At 42.2% G+C, this 12,423-nt stretch overlaps 1 protein-coding gene across 1 annotated transcript in view; it reads left to right on the top strand.

Moving 5' to 3' along the window:
* ZNF652 (zinc finger protein 652) overlaps positions 1-12,423 on the top strand; it is a 47,829-nt gene that overhangs the window by 21,385 nt on the left and 14,021 nt on the right. The window contains exon 2 of the mRNA XM_090044694.1: positions 7,063-8,210. Within this exon, the coding sequence (XP_089900820.1) occupies positions 7,302-8,210 (909 nt within the window). The 5' untranslated portion in view covers positions 7,063-7,301. The remainder of the gene's footprint in view (positions 1-7,062; positions 8,211-12,423) is intronic.

The raw sequence follows: 12,423 nt of genomic DNA, 5'->3' as shown, positions 1-12,423 counted from the left end.
CTTTCCCATCCCGCTTCCCTTGCCATCCCTGCATGTCTAGATTGGGGCCAAGCCCCTCCCTGCCCCCCTGAACAGCTGGATCATGGTTGGGCTACACAAACCCTGCAGTGGGATTTGACCCTTGTTACACCAGTCCCATGTGCTGAATTGAGCCGACTGGCCAGGTCTGGCCAGTGGACAGTCCTGCTATCGCTCATCTGTCCTGTTGGGCGAAAAACTCAGGTACCACTGATCTAGACATTTCTGTCTTTGCAAAGTAAGCCCCTAGTCTTTATGGTTAAAAATAATCTTCCAGATGCCCACAGAGTCTGTCAGTTTTCACTGACGATATTGGTAACCCTAGGGTACAGCATTGATAAATTAGATAAGTCTATGGGCCAGATTTGGCCTGCGGGCTGTATCTTGCTAATCCTTGCCGTAAGTGGTTATGGAGTGCCCTGCAATGCACCTGTCTTTCATGGGAGCCACCAGACACAGTCCAGGATGAAAGACGTGTGCCGTATCTCTGTCCTTCCTCCTGCCTCCCCTTACCACCTTGTGTTTCCAGCTTACTTGCAGAGCAAGTGCATCCAGCTGGGAATATATGACATACATGAATACCTTACGGACAGCCCTGATAAGCAGGAATAACTGTGTTGTACTTCTCATCTATAAATCACAAGGTATTTTACGAAGGTGGGATAAGCATTATCCCCATCTTACAGATGGGAGTGGGAAACAGTTGGAAAGGAGGACAGTTGCACAAGGTCACAAAATAAGTCAATGGCAGAAATAAGACTAGAGCATAGCTTTCCTGGCTATCAAGCTGGTTCCTATTTACTGTGCTAACCTAAGTTATTGTGCTTTAAAAACTGTAGGCATTAGCACTGTGTATGTTTGATTTAGACTGTTTATTTCTAACAGCTCATCTTGATTGGAAGTTGCATAATTATTCTAGACTTTCTTGCTGGGCAGATTTTTCTTTTATTAGTGCAGATAGCATAAAGAAGCAGAGTTTTTCTTTTATAAATAACAGCATTGCATGAAATGCTGCTCCCACATACATGCTTCCTCCACCTACACGTTTGTCTCCAAGTTGAGTTGGTACACTTTTGTTTCAGCATTTAATGCCTAATGCTTGTAAATTCACATCTTAGGCTTTCAGGTGTAGTCTGTGTTTTACAAATTCCCTGAATGGTGGGAATTTAACCCTAAAGGTTAAGGGTCAAACCCAATCAGGCCCTGTGGGCTGAATGAGCAGCACAGGGCTGGTCCATGGGGTAGATCAGGCCCACAAATCTTCCCCTGCTTCCCAAATGCTGAATCTATCACACAGCATCCACTCCAGCTAGTTCATAACCCATGCTGTCACACATTGCCTGCTTTACTGGTCTGTGTGCAGGATGGATCACAGACTGGCTGGAACAGGCACCGTGTGTGGCCCACATCACAGCCTAGCCGAGGTTGGGGGTGCCACATGTAGACTGGACCGGACTAGCTGAAATGGGCTCCACATGTAGTGCAGTCCTAGACCAGCCGAGGCAGGTGATGTGTACTGATAGCATGGATTCTGGAGTGGACACCATATGCAGCACATTCCCATCCCTGTGCACTGAGTGGGTCCAGCATGCACTGCATGGGTCAACTTGGACCCAGGGACAGCACTGGGAGCAAGGTATCAGGAGTCCATACAATTGATCCAGCCTTATGAGCCTTATCTTTGACACCCCTGTGGGTGCCTCCACTTGTTTCACTTTATATTCATGATAAAGCCACTGGTCCAGAGTTAGTCAGACACATTCCCACAAGAATTGTTTTGGGCCTGGGCCAATCTTCGTACTTTTTAAATAAAACTATTGTTTTAATTTATTATGTGATGATAAAAGATTCTTTTTGGAGCCTAACCTGGACAGCAGCTTGAAGCTGAATTTCAGTTTAAAAAAAAGTAGACCTTTTCTACTGACATATTTTGGTAAAAATTTCTCATATTTTAGCATTTTGATTTTGAACTGTTGTTTCCCCACTTCATCAATCAGCTGATGTAGTGCATTGTGTATATTAAACTTTTGCTTTATCAGCTTCTTGTAGTAGCAGTTAGCAAAATAATCTTGTTCGAAAGTTGTGGGTCCCTTGAGAGAGTAGCAAGTGGTATATTCAAAGTGAAAGTAGGTTATTGCTTTTGCAAAGTGAAGTGGTTTAAGACCAAACATCTTTTGATGCAACTCAGTGTGTCCTTTTGCTTTTGAAGTGGTAATATATTCATGCAGAGTGGTTTTATTGTATAGAATAATCCTAAAATGAGAAGAGGTGAAACAACTCGGTATAAAGGAAGATGAGAATACCTTCATGTTCAATGAAAAAGTTTTCAGTTGGTTCAGTTTTACTAACAGTATTCTCAGACTTCCAGATTTAGTTATGTAACTTGATAACTGTTTAGTGAGTTGATGTGATGAAATAACCAAGCATCTTTTTCTACAGAACATTGCTTTTTTCTAGCTTTATAATGCACATCCTTCCCTCCAACAAAACTTCCTGTAATAGTGGGTTATATGGCTTCGTTATGCAAAGCACTTTGTAAGAAACTCTTTCTACCTTGTCATTTTTCAGTTGAACCTTTGCTTTCTTCTGCTATTTGTAGAGTGCTTACTTTTTATTCTGGAAATTGTTGGTGACTTGTCCACCTTAGTAGAGCCATCACTGGTTTAATGAATTCCATTTTACCTCCTACTCTCCGTGAAGAAGACCTAGAGTTGGTTTGTTGTTTTTTTTTTTTCAGCTACTTTAACTGAACTGTATAAGACAATTGAATAGAGGAATGAAAAATATACTTTCCTCTTTCTATAAATTACTTTCAAATATGCTTGGAATGAAATTTACCATATTTGTGGTTTAGAGAATATTTATATTAACAATGTGTAGTGCTAAGAGAATGGAAATGTATTATAATATACAGCTGTAATATAGTGTTACTTTCTATTTATCTTAAGTTTTGGGAGGCTTTTTTCATTGAAACAGCACAGATTTCATTATCAGCTCTGCTAAATTAAAGGTACTCTACTTTTACCTTTAGAACTAGCTTTAGAGATGAAAAACACTTTTGTAACCTAGCCATAGAGGAAGTTTTTCTAATCCTAGGAGTAGTTGTTGGCTTTTCTGGTTCTGATTGGACTTTCAAAGCTGTTTAGTTGTCCATCCTCTTTCCCCAGCCTATAAGCATTTATTCTTTACTTGGCTTTTAGTGCTCTTGTCTGGAAATGTAACATCTCCAGACAAGAGCACTTTTACATCTATGTTAAAGACTCAAGTCTACCTCTGTTTTCATCCCTCTAATGAAATATGTTGGCTTGTCTTTCTAATATTGTGCTGCTAGAAGTGTCATCTTTTGGATGAGAAATAAAGTTAATTGCCTTCAGAGAGCACATGGAATTCTGCAGGAGGAAGTAGAAATGTTAACTCATCAAATTCTAGCTTGGCTACCTGCAAGTGAAATACAGATGCAGAGAATGTGGTGGTTAGTTCCTGCACTGAGGAATGAGTGATTGGGAATGAGAACAGCTTAGGTAGAAAAGAATAAAGTGCTTCAAATAAAATAGATATGGCATGAGAAGTCTGTGAGGTAGAAACAAGTAATTGGATGCCATGTTCTCTGATTTATTTCTGCAAAGTAAAAGCATTTTCACGCAAATTCTGTGTGTGGGGGACTGTCATTCAGTATGCAACTACTATAGTTAATCAAACATAAGACAACCCTGAATACAAAAGCACCCCCAGCTGCCGAATACGTTTTCTATATATAAACTAAACCTTGATGGCATGGCGCTCCCTACTGTGCCAGGTTGTGCCCATTGGGCTACAGAGATGGCTCCTGCCTGGAGCTGGTCCGACTCAGCTGCAGCCCCGTGTCCTCCACCTCCCTATGCATGTGCCCCCCACCTCCCTATGCATTGCCTCTGCTCCCCCAGCCTCCTCCCTATCACCTCTGCCCCTCCCACCTCATTACCTTTGCCTCTGACCCTATAGACTTACCTGGCGGAAGCTGTGGGAGCTGCTCTTCATCACACTGCCTGGCTGCTACATTCATGTGTGCACATGCATGTGGCACCCTGTACGTCCCGTTCCACCCCCATCCTCAAGTAGCGTCTTGCAGTCTGGAACTCTGCTAGCCTACCAGGGGAAACCTATGTTTTTTTCCTCCTTTAAAGGAGAAAAGTCATGTTTTTCTGCAACAATGCTCATGAGTCCTGGGATCCTCCAAAAATGTATCTGTATATGAGGTGCAGGGCGGCTTGGTCTGGTTCTACCTGATGGGGGGCCACATTAATAAATCATATGCAGCAGGCTGAGAGAAAATGTGACAGAGGGATTCTGGGTGAGCTGTTTGGGGCCCCATTTTCATAGACATTAGGGCTGGAAGGGACATTGGAAGATCATTGAGTCCAGCCCCCATTTAGTGATATTTGCCAGACATTTAAGGCTGGTGAAGTAATGGGAATCATTTTGGGAAAGAAAAGTACAGCTCAGCTGTGGAAGTGAAGAGGAGGTCGAAATGTATGCAGTGTAGTGGCTCACCGAGCGGGACTGCACTCAATGGGCACTACCATATAGCTTTTTGAGATGGACTGTACTAACCTATAGGCCTGTGTGAAGTAGCTTGTATTTGCTTTAGATTCAGATTCAGCTGATTCGGGGGACAGTGATTCAATTTGGGACAGTGATTCGAATCACTGAATCAATTCGGCCGAATCTGATTCAGAGATTTGGATGCTGCCAAATCTCCAAATCACACAGGCCACATTCCCCACCCACTTTCAATAGCTTCCCTGCCCAGCCCCAGGTCCCAGCTCTTTTTTTTGTGGGGGGGGAGCCCATACTCACTGGCTACTGCCGGGCAGGGAGCGATTCCCCACTGCCCTGCACTGCGTGGGGGGCTCTGCCACAAGCCCCCTGACCCCTGCCCATTCTCCCAGCCCAGCCCCCCATGGCTGCCGTAGTCTCACCCACCGTGAAGCCAGGGGAAGATACCTCCATCAGCTCCCTGGTCTTGCCCACCCTGGCAGTTCCACATGGAGAGCAGAACCTCCATGTTAATTGCAGCAAGACTAGGGAGCTGTTCTTACCTGGGGTGCCTAGTCTTGCCATTCAGCCAATTGGCGCTGAGAGTGAAGTGGCTGGGGATTAATACCCAAGGGCTCCACTCTTGATTCAGAGACGACAAATTAGGATTGCCTTGAGATCCTTTCAAGGGTGTCACATAACATTAGCACTTTAAGTTTACAAACATGATTCACAAGATAAACCCTCAGATTTCAAGTAAGAATCCATAGTGAACCTTCTGCTCTGTTGAGGGTTTTTCTGAGTTCTTTGTAACAGAAGAATTGCTCTGTTTTTCTGTAGTATAAAAACGAGTCAAATCTAAGAGCTGACATTTATTGCGGTTCATCTCAAGTAGCATCTTGTCAAGGGTATTTAAATGCATCCAGGTCACTGGAGCTAGAGTAGGAGAAACAAACAGCTGCTGGGAAGGAGTGTGGCTGGGTATTGCCCAGCCAGACAGTAAGCACTTGCCAAAGCCACACTAAACTCTTGTGTGGACCTCGTCATCCTATTTCAAAGCACTTTGCAAAGGAAGCACAAAATCATCTCTCACATTGGGAAATAGGCAGAGAGACTTTCCAACACCACAAGACAAGCTAGCAGCAGAACTGGGGCCGGCACTTTACTCTCCTGACTGACAGATCAGAACATGAGCTTAAATGACACTTTTCCTTGCCTGTTTAGTTAGTCCCTTTTATGATGTGAAAAATATCAAGGATGGCATAATGGCATGGAGACTTCTTTTGTTCCTTCCAGGCCACAGCTGAGGCACATGGGTGGAGGTTTGCCCTGTGTCTGTCTATGGTATACCTACTGTGTGGATAAATTCAGGATTTCATTCTTTAGGGCACCTTTAACCAGCCCTGAATCAACCAGAGAAAAAGCATTGTTTCTTCCTGAGTCTCCCTACTCCTTTCACAGCCCTCTTCTCCATCTCTGAGCTAGATGCCCTCCCTGGCAGACTCCCCCTGCCCTCATTCCCCGCTATAGCAATAGATTCCTGGTTCCTATCCATCCCTCTAGTGGCAAGTCACAGTTGTGCAGGTCTGAGATGTCATTAAGACTTAACCTGTGACTGCTCTGAAACGGTTCTGACTTTGACAGCATATAACGTTCCACAGATTTGAAAATACTTTAAAGATAACCTGTAACAGCGCCCTAAATTGTTCCATAGACCTTTTCTTGCTGCCTGTCAGTGTTTTATAGACTAGCACATGCACAGCATTTTTCACATGAAGTTTTTTTTTTAATTTTGTTGTTGTAATTCTTTGTAATCCTGTAAAATTACCTCCTAATTGATGAAGGAAAAATGGGTTTGTTAAATTACTGCAAACTTCGAATTAACAGAAATATTAAGTCCCCCTGCCTGACTAAATATTGCTGGAAAATTCATGTGGGTGTAATTTGAGGGTTATTGCAAGACTTCTAAGTCCTTAAGTAGGTACTGAATCTGTAACGAAGCTCTTGCTATAAAATTCACTTCCCTTTTAAATTCATTGAGCTTAAATGTGCAACGTGAGCCATAATCTTAATAGTACCCTATTTATGCATTGGCTTTTAGGAAAAGAAGTAAATAACTCCAGTTTATAATGTAAAAAAAAGAAAAGGTAAAGAAATATGTATTTTGGGGTCTTAGAAGGGATGCCACTAGACATTATAAACAAAAGCAGCACACAATCTGTTCACTTCACATTGCTTTTCATCCAGATATTCCTATTTAAGATATAGTTCTGATTGTGTCCTAGCTTTACATCTTTGGGTCTATGTAGTCTCCCACCTGTCTTGAGATCTGCACGAGCCAGTAATCAGATTAAGATTTTCTTTTTAACTGTCAATATGAGTAGATCACTAAGCCCAGTAATAAAGAACTTGTATTGCAGATCCTGAATTCTGCCTAAATTTATAATTTGGAAGTAAACTAGTAATCTGGGGATAAATGTCCTCAATCATCTTTAAAATGCTGATTTAATTTTTTTCTGCTCTTTGCAGATAAAATGTCTGGAGGTTCATTGACGACTTTCTTCAGAAGAATAATTACTACAGCTCTGATCTTGCCATAACACCAGAATTCCATGACCTATGCTTCCGTGCTAAACATCAGGAAAGAATCGTACTTTGGCCATTCTGTGTAGGTGGAACAGGCCTCATTGCTGAAAGCCCATCCTGTTTTAAAGCTGCTTATTTGGTTTTCTAGGATCAAAGGTGCTCAATGAATCGGAGCCCCCCCAATGAGTCAAACAACCAATTCTTGCCAACAGCTGGTTGAAAACTCTGCCGTGCATGTAGCAGGAATGGCGCAAGAGGATAGCCATCGCAGTCAGGTGCCACCCACTTTTTATCATGGTGCCAGCCAGGAACTTGATCTGTCCACCAAAGTATACAAAAGGGAGTCAGGAAGTCCTTACTCTGTGTTGGTGGATACCAAAATGAGTAAACCACATCTCCATGAAAGAGAGGAACAGCCATATTTCAGGGAGAACAGATCAGTAGGAGAGGTCCGGGCTGTGAAAGAAGATAGAGAAAACTCTGACGACTCTGAGGAGGAAGAGGAGGAAGAAGATGAAGTGACTTACAAAAGGGAGCAGATTATAGTAGAGGTAAACCTTAACAACCAAACATTAAATGTATCAAAAGGGGAGAAGGGTGTCCCCTCCCAATCCAAAGAGACTGCTGTTCTTAAGACCAGCAGTGAGGAAGAGGAGGGTGACAGTGGGGAAGAGGCTACTGAAGACAGTAATGATGATGAGGAAAATGAGAGGCAGAAGAAAAAAGAGAAAAGAGTGGAGAAAGTTAGTGTTGCACAAAGGAGAACAAGGAGAGCTGCTTCTGCTGCAGCAGCCACAACTTCCCTATCGCCCAGAACTACAAGGGGCCGTAGAAAGAGTGTGGAGCCCCCCAAACGTAAGAAGAAAGCTGCAAAGGAGCCCAAGGCACCTGTGCAGAAATCAAAGTGTGAAGAAAAGGAGACTTTGACCTGTGAGAAGTGCCCCAGGGTGTTTAACACACGCTGGTACCTGGAGAAGCACATGAACGTCACTCACAGGCGCATGCAGATCTGCGACAAATGTGGGAAGAAATTTGTTCTAGAAAGTGAGCTGTCCCTTCACCAGCAAACAGACTGTGAAAAAAACATTCAGGTAGGTTTGCACACCTGCTTGCCAGATTTCCATACCTTCTGTTGTGCCCTGGATACAGCTAGTGGACACCTCAGAGGGGGAAATCTTTTTATAGAGACCAGGTCCTAACTGAGACCTGCCTCTACCTTAACACTTTTTTGTGTCTGCCAAAGGAAACAAATCGTAGGGTTAGAGGGTGCCTGTTCTCTATTGTAGCAGAGTTATTCTTGTAATTAACTACACTACACAGAAAATGCACAGTTGCTTTTTAACATGTCAGATACAAGAGTAAATGAGTTAAAAATGTGCAGCACCCCTGAAAAAATAGAAACTGATTTTTTTCAGAGGGGTTGAGCACCTGCAGTTTCACTAGCTTGAAAACCAGTCACACAAATTATAAAGGTAAGATTTCAGGAAAGAACAAAATTTTGACTTGTGGGTGGGGGCACGGGAACCAACAGTGTGAAGAATGTTGACTGAGGCAAACTAGTGACTTGAAAAAAAACGTGTACCTTCAAGATGTGAAAAGTGTTAGTTTAAAAAAAAAAGCTTCACTTTCTGACATTTTAAGTATTCATTACATGTGTATGATTTACAATGGTGTCTTTATACACATAAGTATGTGGAAGCTCAGCTGATGATAAATACAGGAAGTAAAGCTGTTCATAACTTGCTCACATCTATAGTGCAAAATCTAAATAATAGAATAATCATCCTTTTGAATTTATGAAAGAGATCCCTCTCCACACTATTTATTATGCACACTAATAGAATTCTTTGCTCCAAAAGAGCCATTTTGAAATACAAATTATGAGAAAAGAAAATTGAGTTTGTGATTTGCACTCTACTCATAACAATATATGTTCTCACATAACTAGGGGCATTTCTATTTGATCTGGTGACTTGATCTTGCTTTGTTGCCTTGTTGAAGTAAACTTAATACAGCGCTGCTGCCTAGTGGCAAAATAAACCTATTGCCTAGAATAAAGACCTTGAATTCAGTTTTTATGTAGTTGAAACATTAAAAGACAGTAGACCAAGTAAGTTAGTCCTCCTGTCTAATGAGTTGTCTCCAAATGTCAGTTTTCACTTTTAATTTTTTGAGGGTATGTGGGGGAGGGTATGTTGAAATGTGACAAGTCAAATGGAAGACTAAAGGATCTTGAAAATAGCATTAGTCAAGGAATTTGGGTCTAAAATGTATCTTAACTTTTAGTACAGCACCCAGTAATGTTTTTACCTTTGCTAAGAATTTGCTTGTGTAGTCTTTAAATTGCTTTCTCTTTTTATTTTAAATTGGGGTTCTGGATTTTTCACTAGCATGTAGGTTACACTGTTGCAAAAGGACAAGGTTGCATTTACTTTATTTATGGTTCTTCCTACATTTTAAACATTTTCTGCTGTCTGTTTAGTAGAGGCACATTACAAGGTATGCTTATGACTGCATTGTGTTGCCTTAAATTTCTGCTCATAGCAAAGAGATAAAAGGAAAAAATTAATATGGGTACTTTGCAGTTAGGTCCCTAATATTCCCTCCCTGGCTCTGTGTTTAACTTCCCCCCCTCCCTGCCCCTTGGGGCTTTGAAGAGTAACCAAGAGTATTGTATACAAAGCGGCAAGACACAGGTGGGATTGCTGATGTATAGCAAGTCCATGCAAAAACAGTGCCCTCTGAAGTAAAAGTTGCAGCAAATACGGTTGGTTCATTCTTAATTTGGCAACTGGCTGAGAATTTTTAAACAGGTTGCAGATCAGCTAGGTATGAATGATCTGGTTTCTGCTGTGCTGTCTGTTCATCAGTAGATCTCAAAACATTTTACAAAGGAGGTTGGTTTGGCTGTCTACACTAAATAATAGTCGGGTAGTGCTGTACTCAAATGCTTCAAACTTTTTTTGTATAAACTACATCTGAACCAGAGTAGCATAGTTGACCTAGTGTTGAGAGGCAGAGCTTTATCGGTACATGTGCACTACCACAGTAGATTGGTTACATTGCTTCTGGTTGGGATGAAGTGTTTGTGAATCATATCAGGGCAGCACTGCCTCACTGCTTGGCATGGTGATTGAGTGGTGTAGACCAGCATTTCTCAACCTGTGAGTCGCAACCCAAAAATGGGTCACAATAATATATAAAAGGGTCGTGAGCAAACTTTAAAAAGAGATTCTCCTTTAAGGGAGAAAAATGTGGGAAACCATGGGTTTTTCCTTGCAGGCTGGCAGAGTTCCAGCCTGCAAGGGGCTGTCTGGGGGGGCTCCCATGCCTGCCCCACACATACCCCTTCCACACACAGGGGGTTTGGCGGTGGAGAGCAGCAGGTCGGCAGTGAGGGGCACTGGGTTAGGACTGGCTATCAATGTTTACAAACGGGTCCTGATACAAAAAGGTTCAGAAGCACTGATGTAGATGACATAGCAAAGGGACTTGTCTGCTGAGTGATAGTGGACCAGTGACAGAGTGGGGAATAGAAACCAGTTTTATTGAGTTCCAGCCCTATGTTTTATCTCATAAACCAGACTGGGCTTTAAAAATTGAGCTAACAGCAGGTTAGGCCATTTGACTCCACAAATTTCAGAATAGTTTTCCTTAAGACCTTGTCTGTTCCTTGGAGCAGCCATAATTCAGCCACCGGTGACTGACATTTGGTGTATCTGCGTCAGAGCTTTTAAATATAGACAAAGCAAATCTGGATTTTCCCAGTTACAAGCAGAGTGACCTCAATTGGTTCCAACCCCTTCTTATTCCTGTCTACATGCAAGGGATGGGCTAGGTACATAATACCCAGTTTCTGGCTGTTGATGACTGAAATGGGGCCATTGCCAATGGTAGAGAGGAGGCTTTAAGAATGGATATGAAGTCACTCCTGGAGCCAGAAGTGCTGGGAAAAGGTTTGACTATGAAGCTATAACTAAGCAGGCCATGAGAATAACCAGACATTGAGAAGCTATCTTGTTAGGTGCTTGGATAAAGCTTTGTATGTACCTGATAGCATAGGAAAAAATCAGCCAGTTCTACTGACAACTCATCTGCATCTGGTATCAAGCTGCCAAGTAAACCTGCTTCTCAGTAGGTATAAATGACTTTGTAATAAAAACCTCTAGAAACCACTGGAACTTTGGCTCCAGTAAGAGCACTTTACAGAGGGTGGACTGCAAAGCACTCTTACTGAGGATGGAGCTATACTGCCAGAGTAATATTTTTTTTATCAGTCTCTCTCCTCCCCTGATCAAAAAAAAAAAGCTTTACCTATAAAGTCTCATATTTCTTTTTAGTATAATTATGTCTCTACCCTTTGTTTTTCCCAGCATAGCTGTCAGAATTACAGTTTCTTACATTCCTCATAGACTGCTTCTGGGACAGATATATCAATTATAGCCATGTCCTATTAATGAGTAGTGCCACATGCATTCAAATCACCGATAGTTTCAGTATGCTATTTTTTCTTAAAATTCTCCAAAGTAAACGATGGCTCTCCAAATTCAGTGCAGCCAGGAGCTGCAGGTGGAACCAGTGTGTGGCCCCTTGGGTACACACTGTATGGGCCACACAGATTGCTCCCTGCCCCTTCGTGCAGATTGTGCCAGCAGCTCAGTCCCCTGTGTGGGCTCTGCCCTGCTCCCCCACAGTGTGGCCTTTGCCAGCAGCATACACCCCTTCCCTCTGCCACACAAGTAGCACAGGGCCCTCTACTGCCACACAGTAGAGGAAGAGGACACTGCTGGGGCCCATGGGCCCTGGCCTAAGAGAATAGAGTCTTCTGTGATTTTTTTTCATATAATAAATCAGAAAGAAAAATGAGAAATTACTGTGCATCTATATAAAAGTAAGGCATTGGTAGCATCACTTAGCACTTGTGGAATCTTGAGAGAATGATAAATGGTTTAGATGCTGGCATAAATGTGAAACTCATTGCCCTTGAAAAAGAATTCCATGCATTTGTATATAAAATATAAAAAAAAAAACCCTAAAGGTTTTGCTGCATTCGCCTCTCTGTCAGCTAATTAGAAAAATTCTTGTAATTTCAGTGAATTATTTCAAGACCTCTTGATATAGCAGAGACTATTTAACTATACATCGAAAGGGTGTGGCTGTCATTAAAGTAGCTTGGTTAATAGAAGCTGACCTTTTAAAATTGTCATCAGGAATTTATAAATGGAATTAACACATGGTATATAAAGGACATCTGGAAGTGCAGGTCAAAACTGCATGTACAGATGCTTACCACTTGGGAAAGGG

Source organism: Crocodylus siamensis, chromosome 4 (genome assembly GCF_052110815.1).
Source record: "Crocodylus siamensis isolate JL-2025a chromosome 4, ASM5211081v1, whole genome shotgun sequence".
NCBI lineage: Eukaryota > Metazoa > Chordata > Crocodylia > Crocodylidae > Crocodylus > Crocodylus siamensis.
Note: the sequence above shows the minus strand (reverse complement) of the source record. Positions and strands in the feature narration are given on the sequence as shown.